This window comes from Myotis daubentonii, chromosome 9 (genome assembly GCF_963259705.1).
Source record: "Myotis daubentonii chromosome 9, mMyoDau2.1, whole genome shotgun sequence".
In the NCBI taxonomy this organism is placed as follows: Eukaryota; Metazoa; Chordata; class Mammalia; order Chiroptera; family Vespertilionidae; genus Myotis; species Myotis daubentonii.
Window position 1 is genome coordinate 3,865,145 of NC_081848.1, and position 24,490 is coordinate 3,889,634.

The following is a 24,490-nucleotide window of genomic DNA, read 5'->3' on the forward strand; positions in this document are numbered from 1 at the left end:
ATAGCTGCTCCCGAGGCTGGTTCAGCAGAGCCCAGGCGGAGCCCAGGCTCCAGGGAGGGCGGAGCCAGGCTTCTGTAGGAAAGCGCAGGAGACGCATGGGTAGGAGGAGGGCTTTCCCAGGTGCAGATACGCCCGTGACGCTTGAGCTACACGTGCTGCTGCTCATCCTAAAGGGTGTCCTTCATTTCCAGCCGGGTGGGCAGGGCCTGGTGGGCAGTGTCTGGTGGGCAGTGCCTGGTGGGCAGTGCCTGGTGGGCAGTGTCTGGTGGGCAGGGCCTGGTGGGCAGTGTCTGGTGGGCAGGGCCTGGTGGGCAGTGTCTGGTGGGCAGGGCCTGGTGGGCAGTGCCTGGTGGGCAGGGCCTGGTGGGCAGGGCCTGGTGGGCAGTGTCTGGTGGGCAGGGCCTGGTGGGCAGGGTCTGGTGGGCAGTGTCTGGTGGGCAGGGCCTGGTGGGCAGGGCCTGGTGGGCAGTGCCTCGTGGGCAGAGCCGCTCCACCCAGTCTACACATCCCACAGGTTTGAGGAGTAAGGCGTGCAGACTGGTTCTAAGTGGCTCTGTTCACATTATTTTTCACACAAATGATGAACCAATAGTGACACTTACTAACTAACGTCCAAAGTGTATGCCTATGTCCTCAGTTTTTACCCACTTCCCTTTCCAGCTCCACCCAGCGCCCACGTGCATCCTGTCCTCAGGCCTCCCTGGGCTCCTGTCCGGGACAGTGTCTGAGACCCACCCCTTTTCTGGCCACGACGACAGTGGGGAGGCGGGCAGGCCATTGTACGATGCCCCTCAGCCGCTGTGTGCGTGGTTAGAGTGGGCCCCGGGCTCCCCTCCGAGTGCTGCTGGCAGAGCCGCCACGGCGGGCAGACAGGTCTGGGGTCTCAGTCCTGGGCGTGGTGATGGGCGTGGCCTCTCCGCCTGGGGCAGCCTCTGTCTGTGACACTCACCCCACGCCGCCCACCTCCCACCCACCCCCCCCACCCCCCCACCCCCCCCGCCCAGAGGCAGGGACTGTGCTAGAGCACCTTGGTGAGGAGCCAGCTCTGGGAGCAGCAGGCCATTCACACGTGTGTTAACTTGGTTACTAGGGCAATAATGGTGCCATGTTTCCCCAAATTACACCTTGTTCCCAAATTCCCCTCCTTTTCTCCACCAATTTCTCTCCCTAAATGCAGGCCGACCTCAGCTGTTTGGAAAGCAATCGGGTTAAAGTAACTCGGGCCACGGTAGGCATGACTGTTAGGATCGGAGGCATTTGCCTTTTACAGAAGCATGTGGTGAAATTTAAACCTCTCTCCTCGGGGATGTTGTGGGTGTGGGTGTAGCCTTGAGGAGGGGTGGTCTCTGTTTCCCCTCCACCCCCAATCCAACTCCCAGCCAGACCAGAGAAAGGGGGGGCTGCGCCTTGCCGGGCCCATTCCAAGGCTGGCAGGTGCCCGGCTAGTTGTTCTATGGGTGCCCCCTCTCGGCCGAGCTCTGAAGGACAGGATGGCCGATAGCCGCCTGGGACCCTGCCCGCTCCTGGCATAGATGGCGCTGCTGGCAGAGGGCAGCGGGATGCGGGCAGCTGCTGGGAGGTGTGAGGAGGCTGAGGAGGGAGTCCAGTGCCTGCTGCCTCTGAGGCTCCGCGGGAGTGAGGGCAGAGCTCTGGACAGAGCCCGTCTCCTCCCACCTCCTCCCTCCTGGGGCTCCAGGGTCCCGCAGTGACCCCAACACCAGTCACAGTGACAGCAGAGCTGGGCGGGACACTGGGAAAGGGAAAGGACCGAGTGCGTGCTGACGTGCAGTGACACGCTCTCGCTTCCTTTGGGGTCTCCCCTCCCTGGCCCCCCTCCCCTGGCCCAGTGGGGCAGCCGGGCCTGGAGTCCGGAGCATGTCCCGTTTCCTCGGCTCCCACACATCACCACACCTGCCGGGGCAGCAAGGCAGCGTGGAGGGAGTAGCGCTTGGTATCCACAGAGTTAGGAGCGGGCGCTGGCCAAGGCGTCGTTAGCTGCGGGACCCTGGGCGGGTGCCAGCACCAAGCTCACCTTCCTAACCTGTGAAGGGGCAGCGATGCCCCTCGTCGCCTGGGCTTGTGATGCGCCTTTGAGTTCGTGCTGGTGACGTTGTCTGGTCAGTAGGGTGTCTTCCAGATGTTGGGGAGGATCTGCGTCCCACCGCCATCGTCTCCTCCAGGGAAGGGGAGAGGTGGGGTGCAGCATACGCAGCCCAGCTGCCCCCTTTCTTTTAGGACAGCCCAGGTCCTCGTGCGGGTCCGGGGCTGAGGACCAGTCTGTCCTGACATCTCCTGCTCTGACCTTTTCTAAGCCCACAGAGGCGGGAGGGCCCGGGCGGCCTCGGCACCCCTCCTTCCCCCCTGAGTTTTGCATGAGTCCACGTGACCCTGCCTGAGCTTCTCTGGGGCCAGCCTCCCCGAGGGACACACCGAGGGCCCCTGGGGGAGGCTGTGGCTTCTGGAAGGGCTTTGGGTTAGAGCAGCGGTTCTCAACCTGTGGGTCGCGACCCCTTTGGGGGTCGAACGACCCTTTCACAGGGGTCGCCTAAGACCATCGGAAAACACGTATATAATCACATATTGTTTTGGTGATTCATCACTATGCTTTAATTATGTTCAATTTGTAACAGTGAAAATACATCCTGCATATCAGATATTTACATGACAATTCCTAACAGTAGCAACATTACAGTTCTGGAGTAGCAACGAAAACAATTTTATGGTTGGGGTCCCCACAACATGAGGAACTGCATTAAAGGGTCGTGGCTTTAGGAAGGGTGAGAACCACGGGGTTAGAGGAAGACGGCGTGCTGGCAGAGGGCAGGGGCTGGGCCCTCCAGGGCTCGGTCTTGGGCTTCTGGCCGTGTTCAGCAGGCTGCCCCGACCGGACCGGACCGGACCCGACCGGACCGCAGGGAGCTTGTGTGTCCCACGGGGCAGCCCCTGCAGCCAGGGAGTTGGGGGGAGACATTACACTCACATGTGACGCGGGGGCGGGGGTTGACCCGACAGCCGGGAGTGGAGGCCCAGCGGGGGCCTCGCAGGGAGGATGATCGATCGCATGGAGGCTGCTTGGTGTTTTCTCCAAGAACATCTGTCCTCTCAGCAGCCTCTGCCTGCCTGCAGCCCTGGCCTCGCCCCTTCGCTGCCTCCCCCACTTCCCTGGGCATCTCCGTTCACTCCCTCTTCCTCTGGACTTCTCCCTCCTGCTGTTCCCTGCGCTCTGCTGGTCTCGCTGCTGTGTCTGGTGGGGGCCCATTGGGGGGAGGGGTGGCGGGAGGGTGTGTCTCGTTCCGGCTGACTCAGTGCCGCCTGGGCCTGGTGACGGTGACGCAGGCTGCTTTTGTGGAGGCGGCAGAAGGCAGGGGCTGGGCGCCAGCCTTCAGGGCTGTCAGGCCTCTGCTGGCGGGGCTGTGGGCCGGCCCCTCCTGCCCCATCCGAGTCTCTGACTGGAGACCATGCCTCCCGGTTAGAGAGCAGGAGGAGGAAGGGAGGGAAGGAAGGGCAGGACTGGGCCTTTCCCTGCTCCATCTCTGCTTCTCCTCCCCATTCACAAAAGAAGGTAGAAAATGGACGAGGGAGCTGAGCGAAGGGTGGGGGGAAGAGTCGTCATATGAACAGTTGATGCTTGAAGAGCAGTGGCGTGGCCAGCGGTATCGGTATCTCTTTTTATTGCAAATGACAGGCCCAAACCCCATGCGGCTTTGCTGAGGCAGGGTCTCAGGCACAGAGGCCGCTGGGGGTGGGCACACAGAGCTGGCTTGGGAGCAGACGGGCCAGGGGCACATGCAGCCGGGACTCCTGTCCCTTCTCCCAGCTCCGCTCTCGGCCGGTGAGTCCCCTGTCGGCTGCTGGCGGACTTCTCCCACCCACACATCACAGCCGCTGCTGGCACCCTCTCTCACCAGGTCACATGGGACAGCCCAGGGACACTGAATCTCACAGGGTCCTTTCAGCTGCAAGGGAGGGGCTGTGTTGGCAGCCTCCAGGAGACCTGCAGGGCTGGAGTGGCCAGAGCCATGTCCCCTCCAGAGAAGACGCCCTGGGAGGGGTGAGTGAGGGCAGAGCAGCCACAACTGCCCGGCACAGAGGCGCTTCCTCTGACCCCAAGCGCCTGCAGCGAGCTAGCATTCCGTCTTTCTGTGTCAGTAGCGCAGGGAGATGCAGCTTGGCTCAGGGGACCGGCGCTGGAGCTAGATTGCGTGGGTTCTAATCTGGGCGCTGCCACTTTCTGGCTTTGGGACTTAAGGCAAGTTACTCAACCTTCCTGGCCTCAGTTTCTCCGGCTGTATAATGGGAATGATCATAATCATAGCCACTTCTTAGAACCGATGTAAGGATCAAATGTACTTGACAAGAATGCCTAACAAGTGGTAGGTGTTGTTATCACAGTGCTTTACAGTTTGCTAAAACTTTCCCTTATGTTAGCTCATTTGACCTTTATAGTCGGAAGGTAGACAGGGGAATGGATTGGCTAATCTCCCACCGCCCCACTGCCCCCACCCTTGCCCCTGCCACATGCTCCCACCCCAGCCTATCCAGCTACACAATTCTGTAATTGGTTAAAACAAACTCCTGCTCTCTCTCTGCCGCTTGCCACTGCGTCGGTGAGTGTGGTCGGGGAGTCGAGCTAGCTCGAATAAAGACTCTATCTGCTTGTGGGGGGGGAACAAACAAACAAAACAACAACAACAACAAACTCCTTCTGAGGGAATATCAGTCCTGGGCGGGGGGGGGGGGGGGGGGTGTGTGGGGAGGGTGCGTAGTGTCTCTGCTGCCTCCTCTCCCGAGTCCGTTTGCAGCTGGAGGTGCGGGGAGCTGCCTGGGCGCGGGCTCCCCGGAGGCAGGACCCCTTCCTGTGCCTCTTTGCAGAACTGTGGTGACTTCCTCAGGTGTCTGAGCCGGCAGCTCAGCCTCCGGGCTGGACAGGAGCGAGCGGCAGGGTGGCCGCTGCCAGGAGGGGAGCCCTCCCCAGGGACGAGGGGCCCAGGGATGGAGTGAGGAGCTCCCAGCAGGAACACTGCCCTTCCTCTACCCAGGGAGGCAGGGCGAGCTCAGCTGGTGACCTCTGTCTGCCTCAGTTTCTTGCCTGTAACATGGGTTTGATGGTAGCACGTCCTTCGTCGGCTGTTTGGACTAGATGACAGTGGCTACTGAGAGCACTAAGAACAGTGCGGGGCCTGCACCGTGGGTCATGGGAATGGTTATTCCTTCATCTCTGCAGTCCAGGCTGCGCCTGGGTCTCAACGTAGACTCTCCACCTCCGCATCTCCAGTCCCTCAGCTCCTCCGTGGAGCCCCTGGCAGGACTCCTGTGCCTCAGGCAGGCCTCTCTCTGCTCCCACACCCACACTCCCACCCCCACACCTCACTACTCCCACCCCCACACCCCACACTGCCATCTACACACTCACTACTCCCACACCCACACTCCCACCTCCACACTCACTAATCCCACACCCACACTCCCATCTACACACTCACTAATCCCACACCCACACTCCCATCTACACACTCACTACTCCCACCCCCACACTCCCACCCCCACACCTCACTACTCCCACCCCCACACCCCACACTCCCATCTACACACTCACTACTCCCACACCCACACTCCCACCTCGACACTCACTAATCCCACACCCACACTCCCATCTACACACTCACTAATCCCACACCCACACTCCCATCTACACACTCACTAATCCCACACCCACACTCCCACCCCCACACCTCACTACTCCCACCCCCACACCCCACACTCCCATCTACACACTCACTACTCCCACACCCACACTCCCACCTCGACACTCACTAATCCCACACCCACACTCCCATCTACACACTCACTAATCCCACACCCACACTCCCACCCCCACACCTCACTACTCCCACCCCCACACCCCACACTCCCATCTACACACTCACTACTCCCACACCCACACTCCCACCTCCACACTCACTAATCCCACACCCACACTCCCACCTCCACACTCACTAATCCCACACCCACACTCCCATCTACACACTCACTAATCCCACACCCACACTCCCATCTACACACTCACTAATCCCACACCCACACTCCCACCCCCACACCTCACTACTCCCACACCCACACCCCACACTCCCATCTCCACACTCACTACTCCCACACCCACACTCCCACCCCCACACCTCACTACTCCCACCACCACACCCCACACTGCCATCTCCACACTCACTACTCCCACACCCACACTCCCACCCCCACACCTCACTACTCCCACACCCACACCCCACACTCCCATCTCCACACTCACTACTCCCACACCCACACTCCCACCCCCACACCTCACTACTCCCACACCCACACCCCACACTCCCATCTCCACACTCACTACTCCCACACCCACACTCCCACCCCCACACCTCACTACTCCCACACCCACACTCCCACCCCCACACCTCACTACTCCCACACCCACACTCCCACCCCCACACCTCACTACTCCCACCACCACACCCCACACTGCCATCTCCACACTCACTACTCCCACACCCACACCCCACACTCCCATCTCCACACTCACTACTCCCACACCCACACTCCCACCCCCACACCTCACTACTCCCACACCCACACTCCCACCCCCACACCTCACTACTCCCACACCCACACCCCACACTGCCATCTCCACACTCACTACTCCCACACCCACACCCCACACTCCCATCTCCACACTCACTACTCCCACACCCACACTCCCACCCCCACACCTCACTACTCCCACACCCATACCCCACACTCCCATCTCCACAATCACTACTCCCACACCCACACTCCCACCCCCACACCTCACTACTCCCACACCCACACCCCACACTCCCATCTCCACACTCACTACTCCCACACCCACACCCCACACTCCCATCTACACACTCACTACTCCCACACCCACACCCACACTCCCACCTCCACACTCACTACTCCCACACCCACACTCCCATCTACACACTCACTAATCCCACACCCACACTCCCATCTATACACTCACTAATCCCACACCCACACCCCACACTCCCATCTACACACTCACTAATCCCACACCCACACTCCACACTCCCGCATCTCGCTACTCCCACACCCACATCCCACACTCCCATCTACACACTCACTACTCCCACACCCACATCCCACACTCCCATCTACACACTCCCTACTCCCACACCCACACCCCACACTCCCATCTACACACTCACTAATCCCACACCCACACTCCACACTCCCGCATCTCGCTACTCCCACACCCACACCCCACACTCCCATCTACACACTCACTAATCCCACACCCACACTCCCATCTATACACTCACTACTCCCACACCCACACTCCCATCTATACACTCACTACTCCCACACCCACACTCCCACCCTCTCATCCACACACTCACTAATCCCACACCCACACTCCCATCTATACACTCACTACTCCCACACCCACACCCCACCCTCTCATCCACACACTCACTAATCCCACACCCACACTCCCACCCCCACACCTCACTAATCCCACACCCACACTCCCATCTACACACTCACTACTCCCACACCCACACTCCCATCTATACACTCACTACTCCCACACCCACACTCCCATCTATACACTCACTACTCCCACACCCACACTCCCACCCTCTCATCCACACACTCACTACTCCCACACCCACACTCCCATCTATACACTCACTACTCCCACACCCACACCCCACCCTCTCATCCACACACTCACTAATCCCACACCCACACTCCCACCCCCACACCTCACTAATCCCACACCCACACTCCCATCTACACACTCACTACTCCCACACCCACACTCCCATCTCCACACTCACTAATCCCACACCCCACACTCCCATCTACACACTCACTACTCCCACACCCACACTCTCATCCACACACTCACTAATCCCACACCCACACTCCCATCTACACACTCACTACTCCCACACCCACACTCCCATCTACGCACTCACTACTCCCACACCCACACTCCCATCTACACACTCACTACTCCCACACCCACACTCTCATCCACACACTCACTAATCCCACCCCCACACTCCCACACCCACACCTCACTACTCCCACACCCACACTCCCATCTACACACTCACTAATCCCACAACCCACACTCCCATCTACACACTCACTACTCCCACACCCACACTCCCATCTACACACTCACTAATCCCACACCCCACACTCCACACTCCCGCATCTCGCTACTCCCACACCCACACCCCACACTTCATACCTCGCTACTCCCACACCCTACACTCCCACACCCACACCTCGCTACTCCCACACCCTGCACTCCCACCTCCACACTCGCTAATTCCATGGCCATGCTCAGTGCTCTGTACCCCCGGGAAGACTCCCCATCTCGCCTGCACCCCCTTTCACACTCAGGTCAAGGCCCCAGGAAGCGTGTGTGAGTGGGGCTGGGCTCCGTGGAGCTGCCAGGAGCTCCGGCCCTGGCTCCCTTTGCAGGAGGTGGACGGTCTCCAGCCACTGGCTCAGAGCGCCCTCCCCGTGCGGGTGGTCCTGGGTCAGGGCACACTGACCTGGGGCTGGTCACATGGAGGCGTTGACAGTCAGAGAGGTGCCGCTGGGTTTTGGGGCTCCGTGAGGAAAGGGGGTGCGAGGCGGCCTCCCAGCAGGGGCGGAGATAAAGAAGAATCCACCCTTCATTCCACAGAAACCGATGAAACGTGGGTGTGGTTCTGGGTCACATGGCTGGGAACGTCAAGGTCAGAGTGTTGAAGGGCACAGAGTTGGGGGGTTGAGGCCACGGTGGTTAAGGGGAGAACGCAAGGTCCCTGAGAGGAGCCCTGATGGGGCGGAGGGAGGAGCGCTGGGCTAGGCCGATGGACGAAAGCCGCCCGGGGGCCTACTGGACACAGAGCTGTCCAGCGGGTGACGGCTGTCCTGTGTCCCTTGCTTTCTTTCCATCTGGTGCTTCCAGCCCCGGGAGAACTCTGGGCCACAGCATCTAGATGGGAAGCAGGGAGGCGATGAGCAGTAGGAAGGAAAGGTGCAGCCCTGTGTGAGTGCGAGGAGCCTGGGCCCCGGGGTGGAGGGGCGAGGAGGACACGGGGGTGGGGGGGCCAGGAGGACACGGGGATGGGGGGGCCAGGAGGACACGGGGGTGGGGGGGCCAGGAGGACACGGGGATGGGGGGGCCAGGAGGACACGGGGATGGGGGGGCCAGAAGGACACGGGTGTGTGGGGGGCCAGGAGGACACGGGGGTGGGGGGGCCAGGAGGACACGGGGATGGGGGGGCCAAGAGGACACGGGGGTGGGGGGGCCAGGAGGACACGGGGGTGGGGGGGCCAGGAAGACAGGGGGGTGGAGGGGCCAGGAACACACGGGGGTGGGGGGGTCAGGAGGAGACGGGGTGGGGGGCCAGGAGGACACGGGGTGGAGGGGCCAGGAAGACAGGGGGGTGGAGGGGCCAGGAGGACACGAGGGTGGGGGGGTCAGGAGGAGACGGGGTGGGGGGCCAGGAGGACACGGGGTGGAGGGGCCAGGAGGACACGAGGGTGGGGGGGCCAGGAGGAAATGGGGGTGGGGGGGCCAGGAGGAAATGGGGGTGGAGGGGCCAGGAGGACACGGGGGTAGGGGGGCCAGGAGGAGACGGGGTGAGGGGGCCAGGAGGACACGGGGGTAGGGGGGCCAGGAGGAGACGGGGTGAGGGGGCCAGGAGGACACGGGGGTAGAGGGGCCAAGAGGAGACGGGGGTGGGGGGCCAGGAGGACATGGGGGGGCCAAGAGGACACGGGGGTGGGGGGCCAGGAGGACACGGGTTTTGGGGGGGCCAGGAGGACATGGGGGTGGGGGGGCCAGGAGGACACGGGTTTGGGGGGGCCAGGAGGACATGGGGTGGGGGGGCCAGGAGGACAGGGGGTGGGGCCAGTGTAGACAGAGAGCCTCCAGCCCCCGGCACGCAGGCTGTGTGATGCCCAAGTTCTCATGGAAGGGAAGCACCTCCCAGAGCCAAGGGCTGGGCATCCCGTGGTGGACTGTGCCGTCCCCTCCCGGCCCCTTCATCGCGGGTGTGAGTCCTATGCCAACTGCAGCCCCGCCCTCACCGGGCCTGAGCTGGGGTCCTCCCAGGGCTGGGCCGCTCCCCTCTCCACCGGGATCCTGCTCACAGGGTGCGGCCAGGCTGCCTCCCGCGGTTCCTCCCGGACAGTACGACTGTGTCAGGGCCCTGAAGACCGCCCTGGCCAGTGAAGCGGACCCATGTGTCCGCAGTCGCGTTCCGTCCTGGCCTTCTGCTTCCGGCCTTTCGCCTGCCGAGACCGCTCAGGTCTGTGCCGTCATAGTCGCCGGCGCCATGCTCGGCACACAGGCCGCTGGGGTCATCGGAAAGGACTTTCTGATCATCCCTCGCCCCCTAGAGAGTGAGGAGGTGGGCGCCATGCCCCCTGAAGGCCCTTTCAGGCCTCATTCCATCGCTGTCCCCCCCACCCCCCGACATCTTCCAGCAAAGGTGCCGGTGGAGCCGCCGACCTGTCAGGGGCTTCCCTTCTCCCCCTCCTTGCCCTGGTCACCTTCCTGTCTGTAGGTGCCTTGCAGAGCTGCCCGGGGCTCAGGTACACTCAGCCTTTCCCGCGGCTCCTCACGGCCTGCCCACCTCCCAGCCCCGCACGCACCTCCTGGCCCCACGCATTAGGGCAGCCAGGGGGAGCTGGACGCACGGGTTCAAGGCCTGGCTCTGCCCCTGACCCCGGCATGACCTGGCATTTCTCTGCTGGGGCCTCAGTCTCCTGAGTCATGCTAACTGGCGCACAGACTAACTCCACCTGCTTAGCCGAGATATACATCTCAATTATATCCGATTTATACACAATGGGGTTTCTTTTCGCCGCTTCTTATGGAAAGACTTGGATGCATCCTCATAAGCTGTCATGTCCCCTGGCCTACGGTAACACCTAGAGTAAGCAGTTAGCCTAAATAACGGGGCGCAGGTATTCTAGACCCCATAAGAGGGTCCCTTCTGGCATGCCCTGTCTGGAGTGGGGCCCCTCATCTTTCTTTGGGGATCCTGCTGGAATCCAGGCCTCGGGGAGCCCTCGGTGCGTCCCCTGGGCTGCGGGTGAAGGAGAGCGAGCAGGTGGAAACCAGGAACCAGGAGGGGTGCTCGGGCTGCGGACGGAGGGTGAGGGCGAGTAGATGACGTGCCCCTGGGATTTGGATCCTCCTGTTTTAAAGGGAGGCTGCCCCGAGTTGTGTTCACAATGGAATGGGTGTCCGCTCTACCTCACTGCGCGGAATCGGAAATGACAGTGTGTTGCTGTGACATCAGCTAGCGGCTCCTCTTTCCAAGCTGCCTCTCCCCAGCAGCGTGTGAAGGGGCGGGGGGGGGGGCGGGGGGGCGGAGGCTTGCGGGGACCCTCCTGTCTGCTTTCCCTGTGCAGGCAGGAGGCCTGCGCAGAGGCGGGGCGGGACAGTGAGGCTGAGGCGCTGTGGCCAGCAGACGGCAGTTTCCCAGGGGCCGCAGTCGGCAGCAGGTGGGGCGGGCGTGGGAGAGAGGTGGGAAGGGCAGTCTCTCTGAGGTCCTCTAGAGGCAGCACGTGCAGCTGGGCTAGAGTCAAGCTGGGAAGCGGCGGAGGGGGGAAGGGGAAGCAGTGGAGGGGGCAGGGGGGAGGGAGGGAGGGGGCTGCAGAGCCCGCCCCAGGGGCCAGGCCCTCAGCCTCCCAGGCCGGGGGCCCCGGGCCTCAGAGGCAGGATCCCCAACATGCACACAGAGGGGAATGTAGGGGAACATAATGTTCCCGAACCCCCTCCCAGCTCCACTTCCATCTACCTGGCTTCCCCTCTCCCCCAGCCCCCTCCCTCCTCGCTTCCTTCTGGAAGCAGGATTTACGTCTCCGACTTCTCAGCGCCCTCCGCAGCCCGCTCCCGCTCCCACTCCCTCTGCAGAAAGGCCGGTGTGGGAGGGAGCAGAGGCCCAGGTGACTTTCTTGGTGCAGCAGCGAGAGAGGCATTTGTGTCCCTTCAGAGGCTCAGTACTTGACCTCAGTACTTGGCCGCCTGATTCAGGGTCAAGGTCGTGGTACCCACGGCCCCGTCAGGGACACCCGAGGAGCCTCTGCTGCTGTGTGGCTGGGGCGCCGGCCCGGGGAGGCTGGGAGGAGCAGGGCGTGCTTCCCGAGTCGGTGGCAGTGTTCCTTTCAGCAGACCGGACCGCGACAGGAACGCTCTCTCTAGCACACAAAGGCAGGTCTTTGTTCCTGAGTGGGGCCTTCACATCCGCCGTGATCCAGCTGTGTGATCAGAATTCGCCCCCCTCGCCCCGCGTTGGCTCAGCGGGTGATGCCACGCTGCATGGACCCGACCAGGTTCTGCGTTGTGCTCCCTGCTCCTGTCCTCACTGGATCCTGGCCCCAGGGGCTCTCCCTGCTCTGCCTCTCAAAGGGAAGCTTCCTTGGCTGCCGTAGCCGAGCCCGGGCGCCACCTGCCTCTCCTGGGAAGGAAGCTCAGGCGTCAGGGGTCGGCCTTGGCCCCTGGCAGAACCGGAACAGGGTGCGCCTTCCCGGAGCGCAGCCTGTGTGGTGGGGTTCACCTTAACCTGAGCGTCTGTGGAGGCGATTGGGGGGGAGGGGGGCACGGCAGGGAAGGCCTGGGACCTTGACGTGTGTCTTGTCTACTCCCGGGGGGTCCCGCTTGCCTCACGCCCTCTCCTGGCGCGGGCTGTGAGGGAGGCACGGTGGGAAGCCTGGCTCACTTGTCCCTCCCTGTCCCCTCAGCACTCAGAGCAGAGCCCGTAGGACTGAAGACGGGCAGTGTCCAGTCCCATCCTCCTTCCAGGGCCTGAGTCCAGGCTCCTCACGGCTGAGCGAGGAGCAGCTGTAACTTGAAGATGAGACTTGGAGATGAGACTTGGTCTGAGAAACAGCAGTAAACCCAGCCCCCGGTCCCCAAAACATAAAGGTCTTACAGCTCGGAGCTGCTTAAAACTCACTTTCATACTTTGCAGAGTGTATTTGGGACGAAACATCCCACGATAAAAGAACTGATCGCAGGTAAACTCACTTCCTTATTACAGAGCTTGGCTCATTAGAGGGAAGGAAGCCATCCAGCCACCAGTCACCAGCCTCTCCCCACGCCAATAGCTGCCTAAAAACTAAAACCAAAATCCCATGAGACAAACCAGCACTGGCTGAAGCCAGAGTTGCTCACGGAATGAGTGCTGTTGACAGCATTGCTTCCCGGAGACTAATACGCCTTGGACCCAGCAGGTTTAGGAAGCCGAACCGGAGATGCCTGCCTCAGCCGGGACCCTGCGTGGGGCTGAGTGGCCTCGGGTTGGTGTGCGCCGCCTGTGGCCTGCACGGCAAAGCAGAACAGGCCCTCTCCGGGGAGGCCTCCCGGGTCAGGCTGCTAACGTCCCCCAGAGTAAAACCTAGCAACTGTGAGTCCACACTCAAAGATTACCAAACACGGGAAAATCACGTCATGTGTGATTGGGAGGCACAGAAACAACAAACACCTTAAGGACTCCCCCACCCCCCCAAGAAATTGAGATTTTGGAATTTGATACAGAACATAAAATACGTAGGAAACGGAAGAAATAAAAAAATGGGTAAAACAAATGTGCTGGCAACAAAGACTAACAAAAATAACCAGGCAATTTGCAAAATAACTAAATAGAACATTTAGAAATAAATAATATCATCACTGAAATGGGAAATTAAATGAATGGATTAAACAGAACTAGTACGTGGAAAATAAATCTTAAACTCTTAGCCAGAATGCAGCACAGAGAAACAAAGAAGTGGAAAACATGGGAAAGCCGTGAAGTGACAAGGAAAACCATATGAGAATATCTAACATGGTCATAATCTCGAGAAGAAAATAGAGAGAGTGGAGGAGAGGCAGTATTTGAAGAGAGAAGGGCTGAGAATTTTTCTTTTTTTCTTTTTTTTTTTTTTTAATATATTTTATTGAGTTTTTACAGAGAGGAAGGGAGAGAGATAGAGAGTTAGAAACATCGATGAGAGAGAAACATCGATCAGCTGCCTCCTGCACATCTCCTACTGGGGATATGCCCGCAACCCAGGTACATGCCCTTGACCGGAATCGAACCTGGGACCTTTCAGTCCGCAGGCCGACGCTCTATCCACTGAGCCAAACCGGTTTCGGTGGGCTGAGAATTTTTCATTATTGTTGAAATGGCTGATTCTACAGGAAAAGGAAACAACAGAATACACAGAAGCAAATCCACATTTAAGCTCCGGTCCAGTGAAACTTCAAACACCAACAGAGAAAAATTAAAAGGCAGCAGAGAGAAAAGATAGAATATCTGTGACAGAATGAAAATAAGCAGCAACAATGGATATGTCATCTTTAACATCAGAGTCAAAATAATTATCAACCAAGAATTGTGCACATGGCCACCCTACCTTCCAGATGTGTGTTACTTGCCTGTTGGTGCAGAATAAGCAACCACAAGCCCAGCAGCTGAGCACACACACCTTTGTTATCTCCTGGTTCTGTCGGCGCCTGCAGCACAGCTCACCCGGTTCTTTGCTCAGGGCCTCATCAAGCTCAGCCTGCATGTTGGCTGGAGTTGTGACCCAGTCAGGAGCCTCTGAGGAAAGACTCACCTCCGACTCCCCGGGGTGTGGGCAGAGCTCATCTCCTGTGGCAGGAGGACGAGGTCCCCGTTCTCCTGCTGGCTGTGGCCAGCGGCTGCTCTGAGCCGCTGGAGGCTTCCCACAATCCCTGGCCACGTGCTCACATCATGCCCTTACTTTTCCAAGCCAGCAAGGGAGAGAATGCTCTGGCTTCTGTCTGCCAAGATCGAGTCTGACATAACAGCCATCACGTGAGTGACAGACGTCACCTTTGCCATAGGCTATGAGAAGCAAGTCCCAGCTCCTGCTCCCATCAGGAGGAGGGGGTCACAGGGACAGGCTGGAAAACTGAAGTTGAAATTCTTGGGGATTCCTTTACAGGCTTCCCATCACAAGGGTGAAAGCAAACATTTTCAGGTTAACAAAAACTGAGTTTATAACTAATAGGTCTTCATTAAAGAAATTCCCAAAAGGTGTTCTTCAGGAATAAAGAACATGGCTTGAGGCTGACTGAGACTCAAAAAGGACTGTGAACACACCAGTTCATCGCTGTGTCGTATTAGTTATCTATTGCTGCGTAACAAATCACCCCAAACTCCATGGCTTGGAACACAGACATTTGTTACCTCCTCCAGTCCTAAGGGTCTGGAATCAGGGAGCAGGCGACTGCTGAGGGCAGGCTGTCCGCCAGGGGGCACTTCTGTGAAAGCTGTGGAGCATCCGCTTGCTTCCTGGCTCACTGAGTGCTCCTGGCAGGCCCTCCCTCAGTGCCCTGCCACAGCGGGCCCTCCCCAGGCTGCCCGAGCATCCTTAAGGCATGGCTGGCAACTTTCCCCAGAGCAAGCAATCAGAGGTAGAGGGGGAGGGAGAGGGAAGCTGTGGTACCTTTAATGATCTAATACTGAAAGTGACATGTCAGTTCTGCCATACTTTATTGGTCGTACAGACTAACCTTGTGGAGGGACTACACAGGCATGAAAATACCAGGGGGGCCCGGCCGGCGTGGCTCAGTGGTTGAGCGTCAACCTATGAACCAGGAGGTTACGGTTCGATTCCTTGTCAGGGCACATGCCTGGGTTGTGGGCTCAGTCCCCATTGTGGGGCCTGCAGGAGGCAGCCAAACAATGATTCTCTCTCATCCTTGATGTTTCTATCTCTCTCCCTTTCCCTTCTCCTCTGAAATCAATAAAAATATATTTTAAAAATAAATAAATACCAGGAGGAATTGTAGGCTGGCTACTGCACTCGAACAATAATAGCCTGTCTATCAGGAAGGGGTTATACCTAATATTTATCACACCTTATAACATAGATGTCTTTAGTCTTCGGTAAATTGAATACTGACTTAGTCCAGGCTGCAGAACACCATGTACTGGTGGCTTATAAACAACAGGCATTTACTTCTTACAGTTACAGAGGCTAGAATCCCGAGGTCAGGGTCCTGGCAGATTCGGTGCTTCATGGAGTTCTGTTTCCTGGTTCATAGACAACATATCCTGTGGAGCCCTGGCCTGGAGGAAGAGGCTGGAGAGCTCTCTGGAGTCTCCTTTATAAGGGCACTAATTCCATTCACGAGGGCTCCACCCTCATGACCTGCTCACCTCCCAAAGGCCCCACCTCCTAACACCATCACAGTGAGGATCAGGTTTGAACGTGAATTTTGGAGGACACATTTTATCCAGAGCAAATATATGTGGTCATTCCAAAGGCAAAAACTGAAAGACTAGAAATAGGTTGTATAATTTCTCAGTCAGTAGAGGGAGAAAGTGAGTAAGAGAAAAATTAATAAAATAAATTTTTTAAAAAAACTTAAGAAATATACACAAGGAAAGTAATGGAAAAACAGATGGTAGAAATTAGACCAAATATATCATCACAATAAAGTTAAATGGAGTAAATTTGACAGTTACTAGAGATTATTAGGTTCAAATTTTTAAAAATCTAGCTCTTTGCTGTTTACAAGATACACAAAATGCGTAAGGCACAGGAAGGTAGAAAGTGAAATAGAATTTGAGGTAGAGAGGACCACTATATAATCCTGAGAGACCAATTCACAGGACAGGACTGGGCTGGGAGTTTACAGTTGCCTGTGACCCTCCTCCGAGCTAATGAAGCTGCTGTAATGATCATCACCTGTGTGTCTTTTCCCATACAAACAGCTGTAAACCTAATTTTCCCACTCCATATAACAATGTTAAACTTTGTTAGAATATTGTAAGGGACAGAGGGGTAAATGTATAAGTCCTCCCCATAGTATAAAATTTAAAGCACCTATCTCAATTTTTGATAAGTCAAAAAGAGAGAAAATACATAGAAATTTAGCATGGTTAATAATTATAATTTAATGGCATATACAATCTTCTTTCCCTCATTCACAACCTTCTAATACATGAAACAGATTTTTAAAATATCTAAATCATAAACATTCAATAAATTTTGAGGGTCTGTACCCTATAGACCAGTGATGGCAAACCTTTTGAGCTCGGCGTGTCAGCATTTTTAAAAACCCTAACTTAACTCTGGTGCTGTGTCACATGTAGAAATATTTTTATATTTGCAACCATAGTAAAACAAAAACTTACATTTTTGATGTTTATTTTATGTATTTAAGTGCCATTTAACAAAGAAAAATCAACCAAAACAATGAGTTCGTGTGTCACCTCTCACACGCGTGTCAGAGGTTCGCCATCACTGCTGTAGACCATGTCCTGACCACATGCACTTGAGCTAGAAGTCAGTAAAAACAGTGAATTATAAATCACTGTGCATGTGGACATTTCAAAACACTTCCTACTGCAGGCGCCCGATAAGCGATTTCAGTGCCAGGTTAAAGTACTAAGAACTAAACAATGATCCAAAAGTACATTTCAAAACTTCTATGTTGGAGTGAAAATGACACTTAGAGGTTATAGTCTTAAGTGCTTATATTAGAAAATAAGAAAGGCTAATATATCCAACATAAGGCAATTAAAAAGAAAGAACAAGGGAATAAATTCAAGAATGTATAGGGGAGCATTAAGAAAAATTTAAAACACCTTGTGGAGGAGTAACAAGACCAAGTGGGCTCTTTGAAAAGCTTAATAAAATAGGTAACCTCTGATGAGATTGATCAGGAAAAAAGTTATCACACACAAACAATATTAGGAATGTGAGAAAGGGCATAACCACAGATCCAACAGAAATTAAAATGCTAAGAAAACACTAGAAACAAGTTTATGGCAATAAATTTGAAAGCAGAAAAGAATAAGTTCCCATTAAAATTATAACTCAACTAGAGGCCCGGTGCACGAAATTCGTGCAAGGGAGTGAGGAGTGTCCCTCAGCCTGGCCTGTGCCCTTGGGGGATATCCGACTGCTGGTTTGTGGGAGGCAACCGGCGGGGCACTTACCAGCTGGCCCCAACCCCTGATCACTGTTGCAAGTCACCTCCCTCTGGGGGGGCAGTGTGCATCATAGCGACCGGTTGTTCCGCTGTTCGGTCAATTTGTATATAAGGGTTTTATTATATAGGATTATATAGAATATATTCAAGAAGAAATAGGAATTTGAAGTGTTGTAGCCATTAATTAATTGAATAGGTGATTTAAAATCAATAAAGAAAATATTAAGCCTAGATGATCTTACAGGTCAGTTCTAGTAAACACTCGAAGAGCAGACTATCCCAGTAAATCTTGTCACTTGGTTAGGGACTTGCAGATTATCTCCGCAGGCTCTTCCCGGGAACAGCAAGGAAGGGAGCATGTCCTGTGAAGCCAAGACTACCGTGATGCCCAAACCAGGCTAAACGAATCCAATAAAGTAGAACTCGCAGCCCTTTCTCACGCACATGGATGCAGAAATCCTAGACCAAACATCAGCAAACCAAACCCACCAGTTGATTAAAAAGACGGTACATTGGTTGTACCCCAGAAATGAAAGGATGACTTAACACTAAGTAATTTGTATGACATACATATAATTTACTTAATTGATAGATTAAAGGAGAAAATAAAACAAACATCTTGGAAAACCAGGAGTAGAGGGGGACTTTTAAAACATTAGAAGCCCTAGCTGGTTTGGTTCAGTGGGTAGACCATCGGCCTGTGGACTGAAGGGTCCCAGGTTCGATTCCAGTCAAGGGCACATGCCATGGTTGTGGGCTCCATCTCCAGTGTGGGGCGTGCAAAAGGCAGCCAATCAAATCATTGACGTTTCTATCTGTCCCTCTCCCTTCCTCTCTGTAAAAGGATATTTAAATGAAAACAACCATTAGAACACTATTTAAAATCAATAATTTCCTTTTTATGGCTGATATATATCTATCACATTTTATTTATTCTCACCACATGCACATAAGGCAATTATGTGAGGTGATGGAGGCATTGACCTTATTATGCAGTCATTTTAGAGTATATGCGTGTATCAAATCACGTGGTACATAGTAAACTTACACAGTGTTGCATGTCATATCTCAGTGAAGCTGGGAAAAATAAAAACACACAGTAAAAGAACATCAGTAATAAGACCATATGTGTTTCTGTTTGTGTGTCTGTGTACGCCCAGGCATTATCAGTACATCTAGTCTACATTTCACGAAGAATAAGATAAGACATAGAAATGAACAGTGTAAGAACTGGTAAAGAAGAAACGATACTGTATCATGTGTGCAGAGAATATCCAAAGCAATCTAAAGGTAAATTAATAGAAATAATAAGAGAGTTTAACAAGATTATTGGATTTAAGATTAATATGTAAGTCTATTGCTCTTCTCTATACCAGCAAAAATTAGAAAACATACAGAAGACATCACATTTAAAATAGGAATAAAAATTATAAGGGACCTAGGAACAAATAGAAGATGTCTAAGAGCTAAATGAAAGCATTAATAAAACTTTATTAAAGGACATTGAAAAGGTCTTAACCAAGTGAAAAGATTTATTGATAGGAGACTCAAGGTCAGATAGGGGTCTCAAGGTCAGTAAAAGGTCAGCTTCCCCAAGTTGTTCTATACGTAGATTCATGGCAATTCCAATGAAAATCCCAGCAGTTTTAGATGAATGTGACACCCTGATTCTAAAATGTATAGAGAGAGTAAAAGGTCAAGAATAGTGAAGACATTCCTGAAGGAAGAGGACGAGAAGAAAGAGCAGAAAGAAGGGAGACGCTTCTCCACACGTGGGGAGAGCCTGTGAAGCTGTGGGACTCAGACACTGATGCTATGCAGGTGTGGATGCTCGACCAGGAGACCCGAGAAGGGGCCCTGAAATCCACAGCTACACAGACACCAGCGGCTTGACAGGTGCATTGTGGGTCCTGAGGAAAGGGGGAGAGGGGCCCACAAAGGGTGGCTTTAGGTCCCCACCTCACCCAGACATCAGTTCTGGGTGGAATAAAGAAGTAAATGTAAAAGACAAAGCTTTCCAATTTTGAGAAGAAAATTCTGACTCAGGGTGACAAAGAACATCTTAAGACACAAAAATCTTTGCTTTAAATTACATTAGAACTACGAAATTCTGTTCATGTGAAAGACAGTTTTAGAAAGTGAAAAGACAAGCCTCTAATTGGGAAGAGATAGTTTTGATACTAAATGACAATGATTTAGTACTCAAAATAAGAAATGAATAATATATCAACTCATTTGAAAATAGAGCAAAAGACATGAAGAAGAACCAGGAATGGCAAACGATCAGAAAGAAGCCCAGTTCTATGTTTAAAAGAAAATCAATACCACATTTTAGTCCTCTAGGTTGGTAGGAATTAAGCAGTCTGACCATATCAAGTATTGACAGTTATGTAGAGTAATAGCTGCCGTGCAGCTGGTGGCATATTCAAGTGGAGATGATTACTTAGGAAAACAGTTTGAAGTTATTTTGGAAAGTTGACGACTTGCATAGTGTGCCACCCAACAACTTCACTCTGGACCTGTCTCTAGAACGTCATTTTTCAAACTGCTGAGGGCAACCCGTTCGTGAACCCGGCCATCTCATATAATAAAAGGGTAATATGCAAATCAGCCAAACAGCGGAACAACCGGTTGCTATGACATGCACTGACCACCAGGGGCAGACGCTTAATGCAGGAGCTGCTCCCTGGTGGTCAGTGTGCCCCCACCGGGGGAGCACCGCTCAGCCACAAGCCAGGCTGACAGCTGGCAAGCACAGCAGTGGTGGCAGGAGCCTCTCCCGCCTCTGCGGCCGCACTAAGGATATCCGACTGCAGCTTAGGCTCGCTCCCCGGAGTGGGCCTAAGCCATCAGTGGGACATCCCCCGAAGGCTCCCAGACTGCTAAAGGGTGCAGGCCAGGCTGAGGGGACCCCCTCCCCTGAAGTGTATGAATGTTGTGCACCAGGCCTCTAGTTTAAAATAAAAAGGTAGAATAGGAAATGTCAGAGGGCATCATTCATCTGGTGATACTGTTTCTGGTACTGAGGAATATGATTTATACTGGGTTCCTGTGTAGAAAGCATTGCTTATGACAGAGGTGTCAGAGATTTGAAAGCCAGTGCCTTTGGAACGAACTCTTACGTGTGTGCCCTGGCGACGTGCACAGAAATGCTCACAGCTGCATTATCTGTAAGAGCACACACTTGGGGGCAGTGGGGCGGGGGGAAGATGCTCACTGACGGGAGAAGATAATTTACTGGCATAGTGGACGGAATACTACACAACATTGAAAATGAATGGACTGTGCTTACAGGGAATAATATGGACAAATTTTAGAAACATAATATTGAGCAGAAAGCCAGGCCAGTGTGGCTCAGTGTTTGAGCATCAATCTGTGAATCAGGAGGTCATGGTTGATTCCCGGTCAGGGCACATGCCCGGGTTGTGGCTTGATCCCTGGTGTCGGGTGTGCAGGAGGCAGCCAATCAATGACTCTCTCTCATCATTGAAGTTTCCATCTCTCCCTCTCCCTCTCTGAAAAAAAATTATAATAAAAATATTGATCAGAAAAAGCCAGATTTAGGAGACTGCAAAAACACACACACTAAGATATAGATCATAATTATAAAGCTCAAAAAAGCTCCACTAAACTGTATCTTATTCAGATATATTTTAAAAAGGAGAGCAGGATGGATACTCATCCACCGTGGGTAAAGGAATGACATGCTGACACATGCTTCAACATGGATGAGCCTTGAAACATGCTAAGGGGAAGAAATCAGATGTGAAAAGCCTCATGTTTATGGTTTTTTAAAATATGAAATGTGCAGGGCAGGCCAGGCCACAGGGACAGAGCAGATGAGTGGCTGTTGCGGGGAGGGAGAAGGGGAGTGGCCGACAGTGGGGACAGGTTTCTTCAGGGGGTGATGAAAAGTTCTGAAACTGACGATGTGCTTGTACAATTCTGTGAATATACGAAAAGCCATTGAGCTATGCCCTTTCAAATGGTGAACTGTGTGGCTTGTGATTTATGACTGTAAAGCCTTTTTTGAAGTGGAGCAAGGGAATCATTAAAAATATATATGTTCAGGGAACTGTCTCCCTCCGGGAGTGGGGCAGGCGGATGGGGCAGAGGGAGGAATAGCTAGGTAAGTGCGGCAGTACTGGTGAAGTTCTAGTTCTGAAGTTACTCATCTGTGGGTGTTTATCTTATTACTGTGCTTTAGTGTGTGTATTATATATTCTTAATGCATGTAAAATATGTAAAATTTAAAAGAAACACAGTTATTAAATGAGGTACCATTAGAAGCAAAAGTGCCTTTTGAAGTATCTCCTTGGAGTCTGCCTGTGTGCTGGGTGCAGAGTCTGACCTCTGGTGGCCGAGAGGGGAAGGGCACTGGGCGCTGGCGTGGGCCAGAGGGAGTACGAGGGCGAGATCCCTGGGCACAGCTGGTCCTGACCACCGGGCAGATGTCCAGGAGGTCCGGCCACTGCCCGTCGCACCCCCGGGGGAGGAGCAGACAACGTTGCTTCCCTGGTTCAGGTTCCCCTTTGTCCTCTGTGGCTTTTCACCCAGGAGTGAGGTGTGTGTGACCACTGACACCCGTCCCGGGAGGGGCCACCCACCCAGGCCGTCCTGAGGTGGTGCCCAGAGCATGGTCTCTGCATCCCCGGGGCGGGGGCCTGGGCACCGATGCCCAGAGAGCCCGCCTCCACCCCTCCGTTTAGTGAAACCGCCTCTGGAGGACTGTGCCCGGAGCCCGTGGGCACGGAGGGGGGCGTGTGAGGGTGACTTGGGGGAGCTGCCTGTGTTTCAGGGCTGCCCACCGCCGGCTGGACCGGAGCTGGCACAACAGCATCTAACCTCATGGGAGGCAGAATGGCCAGCAGTGCGTCCGGCTGTGGGGACCAGACCCGGAGTCCCAGGCGTCATAAGAGCCAGAGCTGAGGGGGTGGCTGAGGGGGTAACCAAGGGCTCATCTGCAGGCCGCTAGGCCGCATGGCTTCGGGGCCCGAGAGGCGGGGGGAAGCGGCTGGGCTGCGGGACCCCAGCTGCTGCTCTCGGATCCTGGGTGTCGCTTACCTCTGAGCTCCGGTCCTTCCCTCAGAGGGTCCGTCCCGGTGGCCGCTGGCCGAGTGGGTGCAGGTGGTGACGGGTCAGTGCGGGAGAGCACCGCGTGGGGCCCAGTGTCCATGGCCTCTGCCCAGGTCTGCACTCCCTCCATGTGGGGAGCGCTTGGAACAGTGGGGTTCGCTGGCCTGGTCGGGCTGAGGGTCGGGCTGAGGGTCGGGCTGAGGGTCGGGCTGGGGGTCGGAGCAGGGGTCTCCTGCTCAGGGCATTGCTCCTCCTCCCTCTTCCCAGACGCCATGGAGGTGCTGCTCATCCTGCTGTGCGGCCTGCTGGCCCCCACCGTCCTGGCCAGTGGTGAGTACGCACGGGACCAGCTCCGCACCCGGCTGTGGCTGTTCCGTTCTGGTGGGAGGTCCTGGCTCCTGGGCTTTGGGGTTGGGGCTCTCAGAGCCTCCGCGTCTGGTCCGCCTTGGCCCCTGAGTCAGCAGAGGAGTCCTGGGAGGCGCGGCGATTCCCGGTGCTCCCCTAGCCTGCCCCCCAGGCTCCCGCAGGCTCTGCTTTAAGCCTCAGATCACCAGCCCCTGGAGATGTTGGGCCGGCACTGGGGGAGTCTTCGGCCTCTGGCCTTGTGCCAGTCCGTGCTTGTCCTGGGCCTCAGTTTCCTCATCGGTAAGGAGGAGGGATGACATGAGAATAAAGGGACCGTAACTGCTGGACTGTGAGCACTTCTCCCCGGGGCTCCCATGTGCCTGCTTCCCAGGCCCCTCTGTGAACAGGCCCTGCTTCCCAGACCCCTTTGCGGGAGGGAGGCCCGGGGGCAGGCTGTCTCCTCTTGACCAGGCTGGTTTACTTTTGCAGCCAGTGAGCAGGAGAAGGAACAGGACCCTTTTCATTATGGTGAGTGGTGAGGGCATCCCTGGGGGCGGGAGGGGGCACAGCCCATCCGGTGAGGGACAGGCAGCGCTCCCTGGCCCTTCCTCTTCTCCCATTTCTCCCTGTTCCTTCGACAGATTACCAGACCCTGCGGATCGGGGGATTGGTGTTTGCCGTGGTCTTCTTCTCGGTCGGCATCCTCCTCATCCTGAGTAAGTTTCTCTGTTCGCCCAGGAAGAGCAGGGTCTCTGCTCAGCGGTGGGGAGAGAGAGCAGCGTGGGAGCCTGTCTGTTCTCCCTGTATCTCTAGGACCTACTACGTGCTGGCACATAATAGGTGCTCAGTAAAACAAGGAAGCACGAACAAGTACATGCTCAGTGAAATGAAGCGTAGATGAGAAGGAGCTGGTGGTCCCTGGTGCTGTGCCCAGAAGGGTGTGAGTGGGGGCGTCTCAGGCCATAGGACACAGCCTGTCCTGTCTGGAGGGCACCCTGAGGGATGGTCCCCCTGGTTTGTTTGCCCCGGGTAAGCCTGGTCTGCAGGGAGCCCTCT

The 24,490-nt window shown here is 55.1% G+C and overlaps 1 protein-coding gene across 3 annotated transcripts in view; it reads left to right on the top strand.

The window, feature by feature from the left end:
• The window catches only part of FXYD6 (FXYD domain containing ion transport regulator 6), a 37,868-nt gene that overhangs the window by 7,076 nt on the left and 6,302 nt on the right, over nt 1–24,490 (top strand). For all 3 annotated transcript variants that reach the window (XM_059707768.1, XM_059707770.1, XM_059707769.1), the window contains exons 2-4: nt 23,357–23,419; nt 23,924–23,962; nt 24,076–24,150. In XM_059707768.1, the coding sequence (XP_059563751.1) occupies nt 23,362–23,419; nt 23,924–23,962; nt 24,076–24,150 (172 nt within the window). In that variant the 5' untranslated portion in view covers nt 23,357–23,361. The remainder of the gene's footprint in view (nt 1–23,356; nt 23,420–23,923; nt 23,963–24,075; nt 24,151–24,490) is intronic.